The sequence below is a fragment of the Bufo bufo genome, chromosome 2 (genome assembly GCF_905171765.1).
Source record: "Bufo bufo chromosome 2, aBufBuf1.1, whole genome shotgun sequence".
Classification (NCBI taxonomy): domain Eukaryota; kingdom Metazoa; phylum Chordata; class Amphibia; order Anura; family Bufonidae; genus Bufo; species Bufo bufo.
In genome coordinates this window covers 440,118,083-440,139,735 of record NC_053390.1, presented here as the reverse complement: position 1 = coordinate 440,139,735, position 21,653 = coordinate 440,118,083, and the positions used below count along the sequence as shown (strand labels likewise).

General features: G+C 44.0%; 2 protein-coding genes across 4 annotated transcripts in view; both read right to left on the bottom strand.

Moving 5' to 3' along the window:
* Positions 1-4,444, bottom strand: part of LOC120989397 (occludin-like) — a 38,685-nt gene extending 34,241 nt beyond the window's left edge. The window contains exon 1 of one of the 2 annotated variants that reach the window (XM_040417472.1): positions 4,230-4,444. The gene's annotated coding sequence lies outside the window, so the exon portion shown is untranslated. The remainder of the gene's footprint in view (positions 1-4,229) is intronic. The other variant, XM_040417473.1, reaches the window with a different exon arrangement.
* A 15,356-nt stretch (positions 4,445-19,800) lies between these two features.
* The window catches only part of OCEL1 (occludin/ELL domain containing 1), a 56,394-nt gene continuing 54,541 nt past the window's right edge, over positions 19,801-21,653 (bottom strand). For both annotated transcript variants that reach the window (XM_040417470.1, XM_040417471.1), the window contains exon 6: positions 19,801-20,247. In XM_040417470.1, coding sequence (XP_040273404.1) covers positions 20,134-20,247 — 114 coding nt within the window. In that variant the 3' untranslated portion in view covers positions 19,801-20,133. The remainder of the gene's footprint in view (positions 20,248-21,653) is intronic.

Here is a 21,653-nt window from a genome sequence, read left to right as displayed (position 1 = left end):
ACCCGTCCCTTTAATAGTGACTGCCAAATAATAATAATAATAATAATAATAAAATGTATTTATATAGTGCCATCATTTTCCGCAGCGCTTTACAAGTTCATAGGGTTCATATACAAAACAAAAATAACTGGATAATATGCAACTGAAATACTAGGAGTCAGGGCCCTGCTCGCAAGAGCTTACAATCAATGAGGAATTGGGGGTGACACATAAGGTAGTGGATTGTGATAAGTAGGATTTGAGCCATTATTGAACAGACAGGAGTGGTGCCGACCGATCTGCTTCGGGTTTGGGACTACTAGAGGATCGAGTTCAGGCCGGAGGAGTTGGTGGGGGGAAAGGTTTAGTCTGGGAAAAATCATTTTAGGTAGCTTGATAAGCCTGCCTGAAAAGATGTGTTTTTAAGGCACATTTGAAGGCGGAGAAGTTGTGGATTGACCTAGTATTCCGGGGCAGAGTATTCCAGAGAGTAGGTGCAGCTCGAGAAAAGTACCCCATTCCCTTAACAGTGACCTCCACAGTACCCCACTCCCTTAACAGTGACCTCACAGTACCCTGCTGACTTAATAGTGACTTCCACAGCAGCTGCCCCTTTAATAGTTGTCCCTGCCCCCTTAACAGTAACATCCACAGTGACCTCCCCTTTAACAGTGACCTCCACAGTGCCCGCCTCTTTAACAGGGACCTCCACAGCAGCTGCCCCTTTAATAGTGGCCCCTGCCCCCTTAATAGTGACCTCCACAGCACCCTGCCCCGTTAAGGCTAGGGCTACATGACGACATGTGTCGCAAGACATTTTGTCGTACCAATGTCGAGCAACAATTTATATAATGATAGGCTATGGTGTCGCACTGAGACATCAGACATGCTGTGACTGCGACACAATAGTCGCAAAAAATCCATCCAAGATAGATGCGTGTAGCAGTGTAGTTGTGCCCTATGTGTCGTGCGACTTATTGTCGTCGTGTAGCCCTAGCCTAAAGCTGACCTACAGCAGTGTAGAAAAATGGCTGGGTCGTTATGGAAACCTGGAGTAAAACTGTGTGTATGTGGAGACTAAGGGCCTGCAAGCTTCTATTGGCTGATAAGGGACATGTGACCGTGTGTATGGAAGTTGGGATATGAAGAGAAAGACTTGCAGGCTTGTATTAGCTAATGCAGGTCATTTTTTGGGAATACCTCAGAAATGGTATGTCCTAGAGAGTCTAAAACCTTCCCGAAAACCTGATGTACCTGTGTGCCAAATTTGGTGAAGATCGGTCCACTTGTTTGGTCGCGCATAAAGAACAGACAGAAACTCATACTCATATAGCAGTGTACTGATATGTGAAGTACGAGGTATAATAGATGCAGTGTGTTAAGATATACAGTACATACAGAAATGTACTGATATGTGAGGTACGAGCTGTAATTTATACCTCATACCTCATATATCAGTACACTGCTGTATTTAAGGGTAGTGTCACCGCCAGTTCTGTGAGAAGGTCTGGCAGACGTTCTTCTCTGCTTCTTGCATGACGTTCTTTGTTTTGGTTTCACTTTGTCATCTCCTTTCCTTCTCCCAGGTGTCACCTATTTTGACTAATTGTCTCCCTTTATATTCCCTCCCGTACTGCCTCACTTTGCGGTTTATACTACTTCCTGGATGAGGTGTTCACTGCTGGAGGCTGCTGCTGCTGTTTGCTAAGATAAGTCTTTTTCTTTATTTGTGTTTCCTTGCTGGCTTGATTCTAGGTGACCCTGACTGCATCCGTATTTAGTGCAGGGAGCCGGTGGTCGTGTCCCCTCACTATTATAAGGTCTTCAGGTGTCACACAGTCTTAGGTATGTGGGCATGCAATCGTCTACCATTCAGACCCTTGCATGGGCATAGCAGTCAGGGAGAGCTCTTAGGGTTTTATAGGGCTTACCCATATGCTCCTTAGTTTGGGATCAAGCCAGTCGGATCTTTATTTATAAGTTCCAGCTATCTGCAACATCATCCGTGACAGGTAGTAGGGCTAGGGGCTATGAATGGGGCATGGATTTAGATTCTTGCTATGGGGCCCAGGTAATTTTTTTAACAATTGTTTTTATTGATACCCTGGCAAATCAACCGCATATTTATGAAAATGTTGCACAGACTCACAATTTGGACTTAAATGAAATCTTTGTTGCCTTTCTTTACTATACAGTAAAAAAAAAAAATCTAGCGTTTGTCTGAAAATTTAAAAAGAAATTACAGTTTTTTTCCACCCATATATAGTGTCACTCTTATTTAGTCAGCTCAGTCTCTGTCAAGTAAGGTGAAGTCATAGGCCATGGACAGGAGTAGCATTGTTTCTGGAAATAAACAAAACCCCTTTTCTCATGTCAGTCAACCCCTTTAACCCCTTAATGTTGAATTATGGACACAATCTATCATGAGCTGGCAGTTTAACCCCTTAAACTGTGGCACCTTAGTGTTTAACAGAATTAACAGAAGGGGCTTCCTCATGTTGGTACCATGGAGTGCCAATGCATTACCATGGCAGCTGAGGCCTAACAAAGACCCCCAGGCTTGCCATCAGTATCTTCCTATTAGGCCATGGCAGTGGCTATAGTACAGTGAAATACTATGTATTCCAAAGGATTATACATGTAATGAAAACATTGCTTGCTTCAAGTCACTCCAAAGATAAATTAACCCCTTTTCATTAAATTTCTTAATAAAAGAAGGTGGGTTTGCAGTTTTTCTCCACCGCGCCCCCCCCCCCCCCCAAAAAAAACCCCCCCATAAAAATGAGTCCATAAATTATATATATATTCGGGTTCTTATGCCTACAATAGAGTTAACATGTTATTTGTAAACAGCAGATAACAATGGTGGAACTGTTTGTTATTTTGAATCCCCCCCCCCCCCCAAAAAAAAAAATAATGGCTAATCCGTAAATCATATGTTCCCCAAAATGGTGCTATTGAAAAATAAAAAACAAATACCCTTTTGCACAGCTGCATCAATGGAAAAAATAAATATAATATAATGGGTCTAGGAATGTGATGATGAAAATAAAAAGACTTCATAATTAAGAGAACAAAAAGGTCTGGTTGTTAAGGGGTAATGGGGCTACTTACAGCATAACAACATTTTAAGTAAATGGTAACATTGACACTTCTACACATCAATGTGCTTGAAACATTTTTGATATTCAAATGTTGTGTTATTGTGCAGTTTTGTTTTTTACATCAGTTTTATATCTATCTGTTATTTTAGTCATGATGTGGCAAACATCACAATATTGATGGAATACATTGCAGATCTAGACTTTAGCATATAGTACTTATAAAGGCTCTTTCCTGATACAAATAACTGGCAAGCAAATTGATACGTATGTGGCAATTTTGTAGTTGTCCGCCTTGGTATACATGTAGAAAATGGTTGAGTCCACTGACAAACATGGAATTCTTTGCTTTAATGTATTCCTTTAGTTTAGGTATTCTAAGAGGGTTAGATACTAAAACGTGATGTCAAATACTTTTTAGCTGGGCATTCTGCCATCTTTGTCTAGAATATGTTAGATGTCACGGAGATTTAACAAGTGAAATAAAATGAGCTACTAGTTTATGACAAATAAATGCTATGTACAATTTTTCTTTACATATAGTTACCAGCAATGACATAGGGGCATCAATACATTACACTGTATGCCTCAAAGACTTCTATGGGTAAAAATGTACTCTAACTTACTATTAAAATGCCAAGTGCCTCCTGACTTTCCATCTTGTCTAACTTTAACATATGTGCCTATATTTCTTGTATGAGGAACTTGCACCAGAGCAGATGAACACAGTTATATTGTATTATTATATTTTATATTTTCACTCGTGTAAAACAAGGACAAACACAGCACAAAGAGGAGATGCCTCTAACATGTTTGGAATATAAGATCCATAGGCATAGCCATCGATAGATGGAAACTGATGGTTCTGAAATTAATGTGATATGCTTTTTGATCCTGTCCTTTACATTTCTGACAAAATAAGTGTCGTCAACCAACAGAAATATTGTGAAACTTGTATTTCATATGGTAAAACATTATAGAGCTTTTTTCATTCCTCTGACCTTAACAATCACCTTAAATACCTTAGCTCTTCCCTCCCCCCATTGATTAATGTTCTTTCTATTCATCAGAGCATGCATCCATTTCTCTCATTATCCCTCATTTTTGCAAACTCTGTGAGCAGCTCTGTGAGTATCTTTCTTTACTTACCTGTTCCAAACTTCAGTCTTCTCCAGGTCTTGTGACATTAATACATGGGTTTACCTACTTTGTTGCCTTGTGCATTACCTAGCTTCTCTGATCACAATATATCTACTTCCATGACCCTGTTTTCATGTCTCAAAAGTTGTCTGGTTTCTGTAGGTTTTCTGTATTTCCCTGCTCCTGCCAGGCACCTCTCTGAGCCCTGGCAATGGCTTCCTGGATTAATGATTAGAATCCACCTCTGCCCACATTAACACTATGAATTCCTCCCTCAGGCTGCACAGCACTAGGAAAACTTTATCATTCCTAGAGAACAAGTGAATGGGCAGGTCTGGAACTCACATACCTTTAACCTATTATTTTCCTGCTTCAGTACAGACAGTGGCACAGCTATAGGGGCTGGAAAGTTTGCTGTTGCTGTTACACCTTAGCCCTGGAGCTCAGGGAGGGATCCAAAGGCTCCTTCGTTACATAAATAACATAAATGGAAAGAGCAATAGTGTGATAGGATCTCATAATTTAATAATGATGGAGTTACGTCTAAGCAGAAGTTCAATCTTTTACTTTAATTGTATGAGTCCTCCCCTGCATAACTGAAACGGGACGGATCCGTTTTACTGCCCATAGACTTCTATTATGACGGAATGAATAACGGAATGCCTCTAAAGGCATTCCGTTATGCATTCCGTCATAGAATTGATCTTTTACCAACAAACGAAGTGTGAACGAATTTCATAAGCGGAAATTTGCTCATCTCTTATCCGGAGCGAGGTAAAATAGCTTGCTGCCAGGGGCGTAACTACCATAGCGGCAGACTATGCGACTGCTATGGGGCCCAGGGCAAGAAGGGGCCCAGTCTTAGTTGGGATTATCTCCTCTTCTACTGGAGGTGAAAACTTGGTCAGGACTCTACCCTCTAAAGGAACAACTGTTAGCAAATGAGGCAGTGGAGTAAATGGCCCAAGGGTCATTGAAAAGGGTTTAGGCAGAAACCCTTCTGTCCTTTGTGGGGGGCCTGGTTTGATCCTTGCTATGGGGCCATTACTTCTCTATGTACGTCACTGCTTGCTGCCCTCTGAGTATCCAAAGCCACATGCCTTTCAGCGCTTGGAGGTAGATTGATTTTTGGGAAACCACCTTAACCAGTGACAAGACTGAATGACTAATCCCTTTATTCAAAAAATAAAAGGTCCCTTGTGCCTGACCCATTGGAAATGCTGGATTATGTAGAAAGGTTAAATGTAAGGAAATAGGCTTTTCTTTTGATAACAAACATTTTTGACTATCTTCTTTTGTGAGCAGAACTATGCCAACTAGAATTTGATTATAACATTAATACAGAAGAGAGGAGTCAGTCATATCAGCCAATGTCACACTTGTGTGCTTAGCGCCCATCAGTTTAAGCAACTTTGTAACACGAGGGTGTCATGACCTATCCCTGACCCTGTTGTGCCTGGTGTCAAGAGGTCTCAGCGGGTGGCTACTTGCTCGGGTTTCAAGGGATCGCTCCATGACCTAGTTGTGGGAATGGATTCCGGTCCAGGTTTTCCTGCTTTGGTTTGCGATCCTTTTTGTCCCATTTAGGAATCGGTAGCTTTTCCTTTCAGCTGTTCTCTGTCAGCCACTCCCAGCTACTATATATTCTCCCCTTCTACTTCCCTTGTTGCTAGATATAGACCTTACTTCCAGATCTTCTATTCTGACCTCTGGTGGAGTTGGAGTTGCTGTGCAGGTGTTGGAACTGGAGCTGTTGGTTCTCCGGTTCTCTCCTGTTTGTTGTCGCCCTTTGGGGATTGTTTGTGGTGTTTTTGTTGTTTGTCCTTTCCCTGTTGTTACCCCAGGTCTCAGTGGTAAGGACTAGTGCTCCCATCGCCCTACTCACTACCTAGGGCTTCTTTTAGGGTAAGCCAGGGACGAGGCACATGATCGACGTATGGGTGAGCAGCCCATCTAGGGACGTCAGGGCAGCCAGGTGCCAGTGCTAGGTTAGTTAGGGGTCACCACTCCTCCTTCTCCCTAGTGAAAGGGTACCCTCCTTCCCTCCTCTCTGCGCCGCACGTCTGTTACCTGTCATATCAGATGTGATACTTTGGGGGCCCACCCTACAAATATATAAAACACGTAAAAAAAGAAAGAGAAGCAGCTCACCTGGTATGATTCTGATCCATTGGCCACCAGGCATAGAGTTCCAGACATCAATTACAATGGTCCTCCTGGAATGTAGATGGTCTTAATAGCCCAGTTAAAGGCAAAAAGATTCTAAAACATCTTTCTAAATTAGAGTCATAAGCAGGTTTTCTTCAAGAAAGTCATTGGATAGACGAAAGCCACCCTTGTCTTAAATATACCCTTGTCTGAAATAGATGCTTTTTCAGAATGCTCATAAGCGTCTTATAAGCGAATATGTATGTGGTGGTTATACTTTCTCTCGTTTTAGATTATGTTGTGCATGATTTATATATTGACCCAGTGGACAGGTTTTTGATTCTTTACACTACTATTGAATCTCAAAACTATTGCCATGTTTATGCTTCGAATGCACCAAATATGTGTTTTTTCGCAGCTTATTAAAGAGGACCTGTAATCGATCCTGTCATGTCTGTTTTAGTAACCACTTGCATTCCCCAAGTAATAACAATTCTCTAGCATCTTTTCTTATGACTCTACATTGTACCGTTCTCTTATTCCTGCTAGGAGTTTATGGATAAAAGTACAGATGGGTGTTACTGGTTGGAGGTGTGTCCCTGCACAGTCTGTCACTGGCAGCACTTAATGAATAATGTCAGACTGTGCAGGGACACACTCCCAACTGGCAACACCCACCTGTACCTTTATCCATAAACTTCTAGTAAGAATAGTAGAAAACTGGCACAACATAATGTCATAAGAATAGATGCTTCAGAAATTTAATTTCACGTGGAAAAAATTTATTTATTAAAACCTACATGTCAGGAGAGATGACAGGTCCTCTTTAACTGTATTATCTGCTTGGGATTGCCTTTCTCACATCATAGTTGGATATCAGGCCTCCCTCAGCAAATCTCCACTATCAACTCCATGTCCCACTACAAATCTCCTTCTACAAATTTCTGCAACCCCTTAAATCTAATAACCATTCCTCTGACCCCTGCTCCTTTATTTCCTCTTGCAGGAGCATTATGGAATGCACGCTCTGTCTGTAACAAACTGTCCTACATTCATGAACTTTTCATCTCTCAAAAACTTTCCTTTCTGGGTCTCACAGAAACATGGCTGACACCCTCTGACACCTCCTCCCCTGCTGCACTCTCATATAGTGGATTTAAATTCACTCATACCCCCCGCCCCGGCTGCAAACATGGTGGAGGAGTTGGTCTTCTCCTATCAGACACCTGCTCCTACAGCCCACCTCCACTGCCACCCTCCATTATGCTCACCTCATTTGAAGTACACTCTGTTCGCATCTACTCTCCCTCCAACCTTCAAGTAGCTGTCATTTACCACCCCCCAGGCCCAGCCACCATCTTTCTTGACCACTTTAACACCTGGCTAATACACTTTCTTTCTGCTGACATCCCCACTATAATCATGGGTGACTTCAACATCCCTATTGACACCTGCAACTCAGCCGCCTCTAAACTCCTATTACTCTCTTCCTCCTCTGGCCTATCACAGTGGTCTGCAGCTCCCACCCACAGAGATGGTCACACTCTGGATCTTATCTTTACCCACCTCTGCTCCCTATCTAACCTTTCTAATTCGCCTCTCCTACTATCCGACCTTAACCTACTCACCTTCTCTTCATTGGTCTCTTCTGCTGCTCCCCCGGTCCACACACTAGCATACCCCCGCAGGAACCTTAAACATCTCGACTTTCGCTTGCTTTCTGACTCTCTTCTCCCACTCTCTACCATCTGTTCCCTCCAAGACCCAGATACTGCCACCACCCTATGCAACACCACAATAAGTACAGCTCTGGACACTGTTGCGCCCCACGCACACAACAAAACCGGAAAAAATCAACAGATAACCCTGGCACACCAACCTGACCAAAAAACTCAGACAAGCTTCCAGAGCTGCTAAGCGGTGATGGAAGAAATCCCATTCTAAAGATCAATTCACCGCATACAAGCAATCCCTTCTCATATTCAAATCCTCACTCGCTGATGCAAAACAGGCCTATTTTTCATCTCTCATATCTTCCCTGGCCCACAGCCCTAAACAACTTTTTAACACTTTTAACTCCCTTCTCCATCCCCCAGCGCCCCCATCCTCTCCTCTCATCTCAGCTAAGGACTTTGCCACATACTTCAAACAAAAGATAGTCAACATCAGAGAAGCTTCAGTACACAGTCCCCACAGACCCTCCACACAACTGCTCGGTCCTCTTCTCCCAAAACCCACTTCTCCACCATTACATCAGAAAAAATCTCCACTCTACTCTCCAGATCACATCTCACCACCTGTGCACTTGACCCAATCCTATCCCACCTCATCTCTAACTTCACCACAGTGTTTATCCCAGCCCTAACTCATCTCTTCAACCTATCACTAACCTCTGGTGTCTTTCCCTCTGCTTTTAAACATCCTACCATTACACCCATCCTCAAAGAAGCCTTCACTTGACCCATCTTCTTTGTCGAGTTATCGCCCCATATCACTTCTTCCGTATGCCTCAAAGCTACTTGAACAATATGTCCATTCTGAACTGTCCTCTCACCTCTCCTCCTGCTCCTTCTTTGACTGGCTACAATCTTGCTTCCGACCCCACCACTTGACTGAGACTGCCCTTACCAAAGTCACCAATGACCTACTAACAGCCAAAACAAAAAAAACATTACTCTGTCCTCCTTCTCCTTAACCTGTTCTCTGCCTTCGACACTGTCGACCACTCCCTTCTGTTGCAAACTCTCTCATCTCTTGGCATTACTGACCTGGCCCTCTCCTGGATCACATCATACCTCACAGACCAGAAGTTTAGCGTCTCCCACTCTCGCACCACCTCCTCGTCTCATTCCCTCTCTGTTGGTGTCCCGCAAGGCTCTGTCCTAGGACCTTCTCTATCTCTGTTCTTCTCTATCTACACTTTTGGCCTGGGACATCTCATAGAGTCCCATGGCTTTCAGTATCACTCTTATGCTGACGACACACAAATCTACCTCTCTGGTCCAGACATCACCACCTTACTATCCAGAATCCCACAATGTCTATCTTCTATATCATCCTTCATCTCCTCTCACTTGCTAAAACTTAACATGGATAAAACAGAATTCATCATCTTTCCCCCATCTTGCTCAACCCCCCTTAACAGACCTATCTATCACGATCAATAGCTGCACACTCTCCCCGGTCAACCAAGTCTGCTGCCTTGGAGTGACCTTGGATTCTGCCCTCTCCTTCTGACCGCACATCCAAGCCCTTTCCACCACCTAACGCCTCCAACTCAAAAACATCTCCCGCATCCTCGCTTTCCTTAACTTTGAAGCACTCTAGCACTCTGGCACCCCTCCAATCTATCGTCAACTCTGCTGCCCGACTAATCCACCTCTCACCCTGTTACTCCTCTGCCTATCCCTTCACTGGCTCCCCATTGCCCAGCGAATTCAGTTCAAAATACTAACAAATACATACAAGCCCGTCCACAACCTGTCCCCTCCCTACATCTCTGAGCTACTTTCCCGAAACATCCCCACACGCAATCTGTGATCCTCACAAGACCTCCTCTCCTCTTATCACCTCTTCCCACAATCGCCTCCAAGATTTCTCCCATGCATCCCCCACACTCTGGAACTCGCTATCCCAACATATCAGACTCTCACCTACAGTGGAATTCTTCAAAAGAAACCTGAAAACCCACCTCTTCAGACAAGCCGACAACCAGTGACCCTGCTGCCTCTATACCGCCTTGACCAACTTCACCCTCACCTACTGTGTCCTTCTCCCATACCATGTAGATTTTAAGCCCTCACGGGGATGGACCTCTCTCTTTCTGTATCAGTTTGTAACTCGTCTTGTTTATGCTTTTGCAATTGTCTGTATTATGTATGTATACCCCTTTTCATATGTACAGCGCTATGGAATGAATGGCGCTTTAATAATAAATAATAATAATATCTTAATTGTGTTAAATTATGCAATAATGGTAAGAAATAGATGACCTCCTGACAGGAGCGGACTGAGAACCCTCAGGGCCCCCGGGCAAAATAAATCAAGGGCCCCATTCCAGGCCCCACCCATGTTCCACCTCCAGCCACACCCATGTCCCACCTCCAGCCACACCCCTATCCCGCCTCCAGCCACGCACTACACAAAGAACAAAAGTGCGCCCCCCAACTCCCCCCCCAAGGTTACACAAAGAGGAAAACAATCTTTGTAACCAACATCCAGCATCCAACTAAGTGGCCTAATGTACAGACATTTACATTGTCCCCCCGGCCCTCCCTCCAGGCTCCATCATGTCAGTGTCACGGTCACACAAACTAGCACCAGAGCAGAGGTGCTCAGGATTAGCATTAGCATCACCCCCCCCCCCCCCCCATAAAAAAATTTAAACACATCATTGATGCTGTGCTAATCCTGAGCGCCTCTGCTCTGGCGCTAGTCAGTGTGTGCGCTAGGCTAGCTAGCCTAGCGCTTTGCGCTCAGATGGCCCTGGCCCCTGGGCGCTCATCTCATAATTTTGAATTAATTTTAAATCATTCAAATGATCATATTAATTATTATAAAGTAACATTCAAAAATTCAATTGGGACCTACCCTAACAAGTCCTGACCAAGTCTGCCGAGTGCCGTCTCCTGCGCTGCTGCTGCTGGCTGCCGCCTGCCAGAGTGCCAGTGTGCGTCTGTGACCTGTCAGACAGTCTGACTCTGCTGAATTTATATATGACTGACTGAATGAATCATCTGATTCTGATCTAATCTGATAATTCTGATTCAATTTCTTGGCGGGCGCGGGCCGCGGCTGCCGTCTGACTCTGCTGAATATATTATGACTGAGTGACTTAGTCACTCAGTCATAATATATTCAGCAGAGTCAGACGGCAGCCGCGGCCCGCGCCCGCCAAGAAATTGAATCAGAATTATCAGATTAGATCAGATGATTCATTAAAGGGCTTCTGTCACCCCACTAAACTCTTTTTTTTTTTTTGGGGTACTTATAATCCCTATACTGCGATTTATCCATACATAATGTAATTAATCATTTTGGTTCAGTAGATACAGCAAAAAACGTACTTTTATAATATGCAAATTACCTGTCTACCAGCAAGTAGGGCGGCTACTTGCTGGTAGCAGCCGCATCCTCCTCTCATAAAGACACCCCCTCCTCATGTTGATTGACAGGGCCAGCGGACGCGCTCGTTCTCTGCTGGCCCTGTCTGCATTCAAAATCTGGCACTGGCGCCGTACCTGTCTTCAGTCGGCGCCGGCGCACTGATAGGAGGACGCTCGCTCGGCCGCTCCTTCCTCAGTGAGCCTGCGCCGGGTGTAGATGTGACGTCACAGGAGACTTCTCGCATCTCTCTCATGTACATGACACAGTGTGTGTCATGTACATGAGAGAGATGCGAGAAGTCTCTGTCAGATGAAACAGGCACCATGGATCCAACACATCCAGATGATCTATCAGGAACTGGATTAGCTTAGAGGCATGTAGTGCCTTTTCAGGAGGCAGGGGCGGACTGAGCGGTCGGGCACTTCGGACGTGGTCCGAGGGCCCGGCCGGGAAGGGGGCCCGCCGGCCGGAAAAAAAATGGATGACCTTTTTTTTTTTTGTTGCACCTGTGACCTACTTGAACCCGCCGCCCGCCCTGCGTAGGACAGTGCCGAAACTTACCCAGCACGACTGTTAAAGGAGGGTTGCCATGCCAACCAGCCACGCTCAGTGAGTCTCAATGCCAGGCCAACCAGGTCCCTAACTCAGTGTCCAGTCTTTGACTGGTGGGCATATCAGTGAGTCTGGACTCCGAGCCAATCAGGTCCCTGACTCTGTGTCCAATCCCAGAGTTAGGGCCCTTGCACACGACCGTATGCCCTCCGAGACTAAGATCTTATGAGTGCAGGACAATAGTCCCGCAGGTGGCCCGACATCTCTCTAGATGCGGTTCCCCCAGCCGTGGGTTGTCTAGGACGTGGATTACCCAGTCCGCAATGGCTTTTTTGTAATCCCACATCGTCTGGGCGTGGGCTGTAACTTCCAGTGGGACCATGGGGTTCAGTTAGGAAAACGAACCACTCTTCCTGGGCGGCGGAGTGGACGCTCTGGCCGCCTCCACCGCACCAGCCAGCGCGGCGGACACCTCAGGTGCTCTTGCTGGGTTCCGCTGCACTTGGGAGAGTCTCGCTTCTTCCAGGGCGGCTTGCATTTCTGGTTCATCGCCCCATACCATCTCTCCCCAGTTAGGCCGCAGAGGACACGCCATCTTGTCTTCCTCTTGGCTACTGCAAACTGGTAAAGGAGGAGGAGTCTTAGGGGTGGAGTCTTCGCTTCCTGCAATTGCACTGGGCAGTTCCCGGTGGGCAAGGCTGTCGCTTCCCGCTGTTGAACTGGGTGGTTCCCTGTTTTCCTGCTCTTGTGGTACAAGAAGACCATACGCCATCACTGGCGAAGATGAAGGATTAACCCCTCGGTAGCCGGCGCTCACCTTTCTGCACCTGCCGCTCCGCAATAAACATAGTAAAGTCATTTTTAGTGGGTTCTCTGCACAATTCTGTAGGCCTTGTAGTAACGACACAAAGGTAAATTCTGTTCGTGATGCCAATTGCAACGGGCGGCCTCCCCCAAGGGCCCTCTATGTCTTGACCCAGGTGTAGGAATGCCGAGTGGTGTAGTGCGGCCTAAATGTCTCTTATTGTGTGTAACGGTGCTCTTACCTGGATATTGCTGGACCCCAGGCTTTGGCTCCGAAGCAATAAATAGGGGGAATAATTGAGGTATTTGAAAGAATAACTTGAGTCCAGACCTTGAGATTAAGTTCAATGGCAGCTTTACTAGAAAAAAACGGTTCTTCAAACAGTTTACAGGCTTTGCCTTGGTTCCAGCAGGCTTCAGCATTAAACTGGCAAGCAAACTCAACTCTGCTCTATCCTTCTCTCACTCTGCTGTACTAACACGCTGACTGTATAACTCAGCTTCTTCTGTATGCTGCACTTCTCTTTGTAGTCTGACTCTAGGTTATGCCAGGGAACTTTCCTCCTGGCTCCTGAGGCTTCAAGCTTTGGCCTCCATGGCCAGCAGAGCTTAAGGTGCTTTGGCTGGCGTGGGCATTTCCAGCAAGGACGTTCCCCTGCACACCCTTCCTCTAGCTGGGGGTAAACTACAACTAACTGGAACTGGTCCCCACCCTTCCTGCAGGAAGTAGGGCTAGCCCACTTCTCTACAGAGGGGGGGTTAGAATGGAATGGCAAGTTCCATTCTCTCTAACTATAGCTCTGCCATATTTACTGCCACCTGCTGGTAAACCACGCATATTACATGAACTGTTACATAACATTATTATAAATGCACAGTGTTGAGGGACCTGGACAAAGAAAACATAAGATGGCATTATATTAGCCCATTAGAGATAGTAGCGGTGTGCAGAAGTGGTAACACCACTCTGGGGTGTTACACAGTCATGTTTATTTTTGTAGCGAGCACAGCTGTTCGTGCGGAGCTGCTCTGCATGGTGCAAAGAGGAAGAAAGTGCTGTGGTAGCAATGAGGAGGGTAGGAGTCTTTACAGTGGCTGATCCCACTCCAGCTTTCGCCTGTGGTTGCAATGGGACACACCCTGGGCTTGCTGGTCCTGCCTGGTGATGGCTGAGTTGCCCTTAATGGTGGATAGTTGGCAGGGAGCAAGGCAGGAAGAAAGGTGCAGGGGTCAGCAGATGATGGAAGCAGTAACCAGGCCAGCTAGATTATGATGAATATTAGTCTTTTTACTGAGGATGATGAATGGCACTATACAAATATCAGCTGAAGGCACGGTTATCACAAGGCAGTCTTTTTCCCAAAGGCTGTTGTGAGGATGGCTATGATGGTGGTCCTCCCCGAGAATCTTTCTACAGATACATGCAATCTTCCCAAATGACCAAAGGTGTGCAATCACTCTCAGTATTTTACTGCAATGCCCAACTGCAGTTCGCAGTCCTAGATCAGGTGACCAGTCTAAATAGTGTATCACGAAATAGACTAGATGGTCGGCACTCCTCAGGGTATTTGTACTCAGTGGTACAAATAATAACATCAAAATTGAGTTAAACCACAGCACTCAGAAGTGAAATTAAACATTCTTTATTCCATCCAAAATTAGTTCAACATGGAGCCATTGGCCAACGTTTCGGTCTATCCTGGAATAAATATTGGGACATCAACACAATTCTAACATTGTTGGCTCTATACACCACCACAATGGATTTGAAATGAAACGAACAAGATGTGCTTTAACTGCAGACTGTCAGCTTTAATTTAAGGGGATTTACATCCAATTCAGGTGAACTGTGTAGGAATTACAACAGTTTGTATATGTGCCCCCCACTTGTTAAGGGACCAAAAGTAATGGGACAATTGGCTTCTCAGCTGTTCCATAGGCAGGTGTGTGTTATTCCCTCATTATCCCAATTACAATAAGCAGATAAAAGGTCCAGAGTTTATTTCAAGTGTGCTATTTGCATTTGGAATCTGTTGCTGTCAACTCTCAAGATGAGATCCAAAGAGCTGTAACTATCAGTGAAGCAAGCCATCATTAAGCTGAAAAAACAAAACAAACCTATCAGAGATAGCAAAAACATTAGGCGTGGCCAAAACAACTGTTTGGAACATTCTTAAAAAGAAGGAACGCATCGGTGAACTAAGCAACACCAAAAGACCCGGAAGACCACGGGAAACAACTGTGGTGGATGACCGAAGAATTCTTTCCCTGGTGAAGAAAAACACCCTTCACAACAGTTGGCCAGATCAAGAACACTCTCCAGGAGGTAGGTGTATGTGTGTCAAAGTCAACAATCAAGAGAAGACTTCACTAGAGTGAATACAGAGGGTTCACCACAAGATGTAAACCATTGCTGAGCCTCAAAAACAGGAAGGCCAGATTAGAGATTGCCAAATGAAGCCTTCACAGTTCTGGAACAACATCCTTGAGACCAAGATCAACTTGTACCAGAGTGATGGGAAGAGAAGAGTATGGAGAAGGAAAGGAACTGCTCATGATCCTAAGCATACCACCTCATCAGTGAAGCATGGTGGTGGTAGTGTCATGGCGTGGGCATGTATGGCTGCCAATGGAATTGGTTCTCTTGTATTTATTGATGATGTGACTGCTGACAAAAGCAGCAGGATGAATTCTGAAGTGTTTCGGGCAATATTATGTGCTCATATTCAGCCAAATGCTTCAGAACTCATTGGATGGCACTTCACAGTGCAGATGGAAAATGACCCAAAGCATACTGCAAAAGCAACCAAAGAGTTTTTTAAGGGAAAGAAGTGGAATGTTATGCAATGGCCAAGTCAATCACCTGACCTGAATCCGATTGGGCATGCATTTCACTTGCTGAAGACGAAACTGAAGGGAAAATGCCCCAAGAACAAGCAGGAACTGAAGACAGTTGCAGTAGAGGGCTGGCAGAGCATCACCAGGGATGAAACCCAGCGTCTGATGATGTCTATGCGTTCCAGACTTCAGGCTGTAATTGACTGCAAAGGATTTGCAACCAGGTATTAAAAAGTGAAAGTTTGATTTATGATTATTATTATGTCCCATTACTTTTGGTCCCTTAACAAGTGGGAGGCACATATGCAAACTGTTGTAATTCCTACACCGTTCACCTGATTTGGATGTAAATACCCTCAAATTAAAGCTGACAGTCTGCAGTTAAAGCAAATCTTGTTTGTTTCATTTCAAATCCATTGTGGTGGTGTATAGAGCCAAAAATGTTAGAATTGTGTCGCTGTCCCAATATTTATGGACCTGACTGTATAATAAAATAGTTGAAAATACATAATTGGTGTGATTCACTTTGCATTGTCCTCTCAAATGATTAAAATCAAAATCAAATTAAATATGATATATTTACGGCACTCATCCAGTCGACTGTCACTGAGGTTGTCCCAATTAGTCACTATCGCCTCACAAATCTGGAGCCAGAGGAGCCGGGTTGCGTGATGGTCTGCGTGGCGGCGGTCTGTGTGGTCCCACAATGGTGGTCGGTCCTCCACCGTCTGGATGAGGAGGTCGTTGTCGATCAAAAAACTGCAGACGTCCTCCTCATCCGTTCTGGTGGAGCCTCGGGAACCCTAAAAAAAAAAAAATCTTTTTAACATAATGTTTGAAACATTTGGAATTAAAAAGACTTTGTTTGAAAATACTCACACGACCACGACCGCCGCGTGCTCCCCGACTTTCTTTGGCTGAGGCTCCACGACCTCTCTCATAGTCAACGGGACGAGATGACTGTAACAAAAGAAAAAAAAAACTATTTACAAACATACACAACATATTTATGAGATTAAAAAAATCTAATAAAATAAAAAAAATACCGCTTGCTGTCCTCCACCCCCGACTTCCTCCTCTCCTGCCGTCCCTTGGCAGGGAAGCATCTCCTCCATAGACGATGACTGTGAAATAAAAAAATACATTTTTTACAATACTGTCAGAATATTACAATGGGGAATGCTTCAAAACTTGACATACCGTATCATGTCGCCGACGTCATGTTGGAGGAGAGCTCCCAGCCTCACCTGAAGTTGAAGTGCCTGTAGAAAAAAAAAAAGTAAAATTTAGATTTGAACTTTTCATAATACAACAGACCCACAAAAATATTACTTACTGGACATTATTATTGTTATTGACGTGACAAAATGTAGCGGTCAGGCTGGCTTGCGTGCGTGCATGCTGCAGCTTTCTTTTGCGGGCAGGATTGGTTGCGTGCAGTCTTTTATGGGGTCAGGCTGGCAAGCTGGTTTGCGGGCAGGGCAGGGTGTTGTGTCTGGCAGGGTGTTGTGTCTGGCAGGGTGTTCTGTCTCAGAACTTAATATTTATTTATTTTTTGCCTACATTAGAAAAAAATTATAATGGGAGTGGTATTCAGGTTTTAAGACTACTACTCCTATCATTTACTAAGCACGTGTACCACCTGCAGTCCCTATGCAAAAGTACATAGGGCCCGGAGGTGGTACAAGTACATAGTGGCTGTTGGGAGTGGAAGCAACCAGGACTACTACCCCTAGCATCCACTATGTACTTGTACCACCTGCAGTCCCTATGCAAAAGTACATAGGGCCCGCAGGTGGTACAAGTACATAGTGGATGATAGGAGTGGTAGTAAACAGGACTACTACCCCTAGCATCCACTATGTACTTGTACCACCTGCAGTCCCTATGCAAAAGTAGATAGGGCCAGCAGGTGGTACAAGTACATAGTGGATGCTAGGAGTAGTAGTCCGAAGTACTACTACTCCTAGCATCACCTATGTACTACAGCTCCTATGTATAAGTACATAGGAGCTGCTTATATTTATTTATTGTTGACCAACATAAAAAAAAAAACTAAAACTTCAATGCCGTCCTCCCTTCTCCCTCGCAGGCAGGAACGAAGAGACAAACAGGAAGCCGGCTGCGACCACAGCTCCTCCTATTTGATTGCTCAGGCGCAGACTGCATATCGGATCAGTCAATCCGGGAAACAACGGAACTCTTTTGGACAGATCCGGCATCAATACATTTCAATGGACATTAATGCCGGATCCGTCATTCTGACAAGTCTTCAGGCATTTTCGCCGGAGAAAAATCTGCAGCATGCTGCAGTATTTCCTCCGTCCAAAACGCCGTACACTGACTGAACTGAAGACATCCTGATGCATCCTGAACGGATTGCTCTCCATTCAGAATGCATGGGGATATGCCTGATCAGTTCTTTTCCGGTATAGAGCCCCTAGGACGGAACTCTATGCCGGAAAAGAAAAACGCTAGTGTGAAAGTACCCTTATTCTGTACATAGACTTAGCTTTTTTTTTCGATGCAAACCAATTAGTTTGTGTATAATATACACCCCCAGTACTTCATATACACCAGAAGTAACATAAAACACTAGAAGATGCTTATTTATAAAAATAGTTTACTTATAACAAGGCAATATACATTTTATGAAGATACAACTACAACACATTACGTAAAGGACACCACCACCACACACAGTGGAGTACTAAGCAAATGTGGTTAATAATGTGCATGTATGTACAATATATCTCCACCTGACTGTTAGTACAAGTACATATAGAGACTCATGCATCAATACAGTATCTATATGGAAACATATAGAGGGTCATTTATTAAGGCCGGCCTTTACATCGGCCACCGCCTGTATAAATCTACGCCAGCTCCCTTGCTGCCGTAGATTTAGACCATTTAGACCAAAATCATGAATGAGACAGGCCTACCAGCCTGGCCCCTTCCCCACCTATAGCAGGCCCCCTTTTTTACACCTGGCATGAGCGGGGAAATGTCGCAGATTGCACTGCAAATAACCTTTGCGTCGCAATCTACTACAGATATACATCAAAAAGTGGCGTATATCTGTTAGTAAATGATCCCCATAAAGTGTACAGTACTGTGGTATTACTACATATCTACATATATACATACACAGAAAGCACACATGTAATATAGCTTGTTTCTGATGTACAGTGCTGTCTGCCCAGGGGTGGCAGGGAAAGAGAGAGAGCCCCTCTGAGCTTCACATGGCCTATATTTTCCTGTCTCAACCCCCTCTATGAACTCCACCCTATGACCACCCAAACACCTTCAATGTTGCCCAGCTACTTCTCCACCAGCTTTACAATGTGTCATTCTTGTACTGTGGATCTTTGAAATGCTTACCAGGGACACAATGACCAAATGACCTCTGTACATACTAATAGCTCAAGGGGTAAATATTTCTGAATAATATCAGTATATACCATATTCAATTACCAGGTATATTTTATGTGGTCACAGGACAAAGGGTCTGGCTGGGAACCAAATTTTCCTATAACAATATCTTAAGTATACATTCACCTGTTGCTGTAATAGTGACATACGGTAACTGGACTTTACTTAGATGACAAACGCAATTGTAGTTGTTTCAGATATAGTCACTAATGGTGGTGCCGGCAAATATCTCACTAAGCTTTCAGGCATTGTATGAAGAAGAAAAACATGAGTTACAGTATCAGTTTTCAAGTTATTTTATAGGGGTTATCCAGAGAAAGATATTCATGACTTATACTCCGGATAGGTCAGCAGTATCAGATCCGCAGAGGGGCACGGGGATGGGGGCGTATCAGCTGTTAGAAGAGGCCTTTAACACCGCAGCCTCTTTCTAGGCCAGTGACATCACTGTATATTGGTCACATGACCTAGTTGCAGCTCTGCCCCATTCAAGTCAATGGGACTGAGCTGCAATATCAAGCACTGCCACTATACGACGTATGGTGATGTCCTTGGAGAGCTGCCAGGAGCCTGCATTGCGCACCAGAGCTTCTGTGAGCAAAGCGGATCCCTGAAACAGCTGATCGGCGGAGATGCCTGGACTTGGACCCCAGCTGAAGTTGTAATGATGACCTATCCTGAGGATAAGTCATCATTATCTTTTCCAGGATAACCCCTTTAAATAGTTCAACAAAGGGACCATCCAGGCTTCCGTGTGCAGAGAATTAGGAGATGTTAAAGCAATTAAAATGTATAAATCATGAAGCAGATACATTAGGGTCACTATGTTACAAGCAGATATTTTTCATGATTCTGTTTTACAGACCTGTTGAAAAAAGGAATTGCTTAAATAGACATCCATACATCCAAATGTCCACATACATATCATAACAATAATGACATCATCAGTTTCTGAGTCCCACTAATACTTTGGAATTGTCTAATGCATGGCTCTACTCCTCGTGAGACAGCTATATATTCATTGTGATGTTCAGAAGTACACAGATCCCTCATGTTGATCATATGCTTGGATTTGCTTCTTGATGTGGCTTAATTTCCCCTTTAAATAAATGCAGCGTTCACGCTTTTCTATGAATGCAGGGTCCTGAGGGAAACAGATATGGTAAGTACAATTATCTCATTATGGAACATCCCAGAGCTTTATATCTTTCAACAATTCATTTTCTTTCCAGGACTGAAACATCAGGAGTGGCTTCTGAAGTCAGATGACTATACAAACACTCCTAGGAATGTCTGTCTGCACCAAAGTTAGATCATTCCAGCGTCAATAATAAAACTAGAGCTGCCTGGAACGTTATATTGTCTGTTTTAGGCCCCTTGTAAAGACAAGGGGCCTTTTAAACCATTAAGGTGGTTTTACACTTGGTGAGTCTGCTGCGGATATTTTGCATGCGGAAAGTTCACATCGGATTGAGAGTTGGTGGCAGGATAGAAGCCCATCGACGCAGATGTGAGCAGTGCTTACACAACTTGTTCCTGTGACAGATTTGTTAACCTCTTCCTGACCGAGTGATTTCCGCTTTTCGTTTTTCACTCCCTGCCTTCCCGGAGCCATAACATTTTTATTTTTCTGCTCACATAGCTGTATGAGGGCTTTTTTTTGCAGGACAAATTGCGCTTTTTAATGGCACCCTTTGATACTGCACATTATGCACATTGCACAGAGCTGTGTGAGGGCTCATTTTTGCAGGGCGAACTGTAATTTTTATTGATATTATTGGAGTGTGTATGACTTTTCTTATAACTGTTATTCAAATTTCTTGGTTGGTGAAGGGATGAAAAAAACGACAAATCAGCCATTTCGTTTTTTTTCCTTTATGCCGTTCACCGTACAGGATAATATTTTTATATTTTAATAGTATGGTTTTGGCATGTGGTGATGCCTATGATGCTTATTTTTCTTTTTTTATTCAATTACCATATAGAACTGTACACAAGTTCTCTAAGACTAAGACAACGTTAATAATGACTCAGTAACAGCGAATATATGTCTAGGGGTAAACAGATGGCAGCCAGTGGTAACAAATAGCTTTTTTATGCTTTTTAAAATTAGAAATGATTTACAAATTATCCCTTTGTGTTGACAGATGACTGTCTGTTGGTGTTTACTGGTAGAATAAATAGCTTTAAAAGAAATTCCTCTTTGGAGGCAGTTACCTTTGTTTATACGCTCATGGTGGTATCAGAAGAAGCAATGGCTTATTTAAAACAATACATTACTGAGTACAGTGTAAATTTGGTACTATATTGTAAGTCACATTAATAATAAATTGAATACAATATGCTGTATGTTATTGTGTAACTCAGGCAGCCATTTTATTGAGAACCGCGTCATTTAGATACAATGCTCAATGTATTATTAATGTAAGCCACATGTCGTAATTTGTAGTATTTAAAGAGGACCTGTCACCAGAAAATACAATGCAATCTAAAAGAAGCATGTTATAAAGCAGGAGAAGCGGAGTAGATTGATATATATTTTTGGGGAAA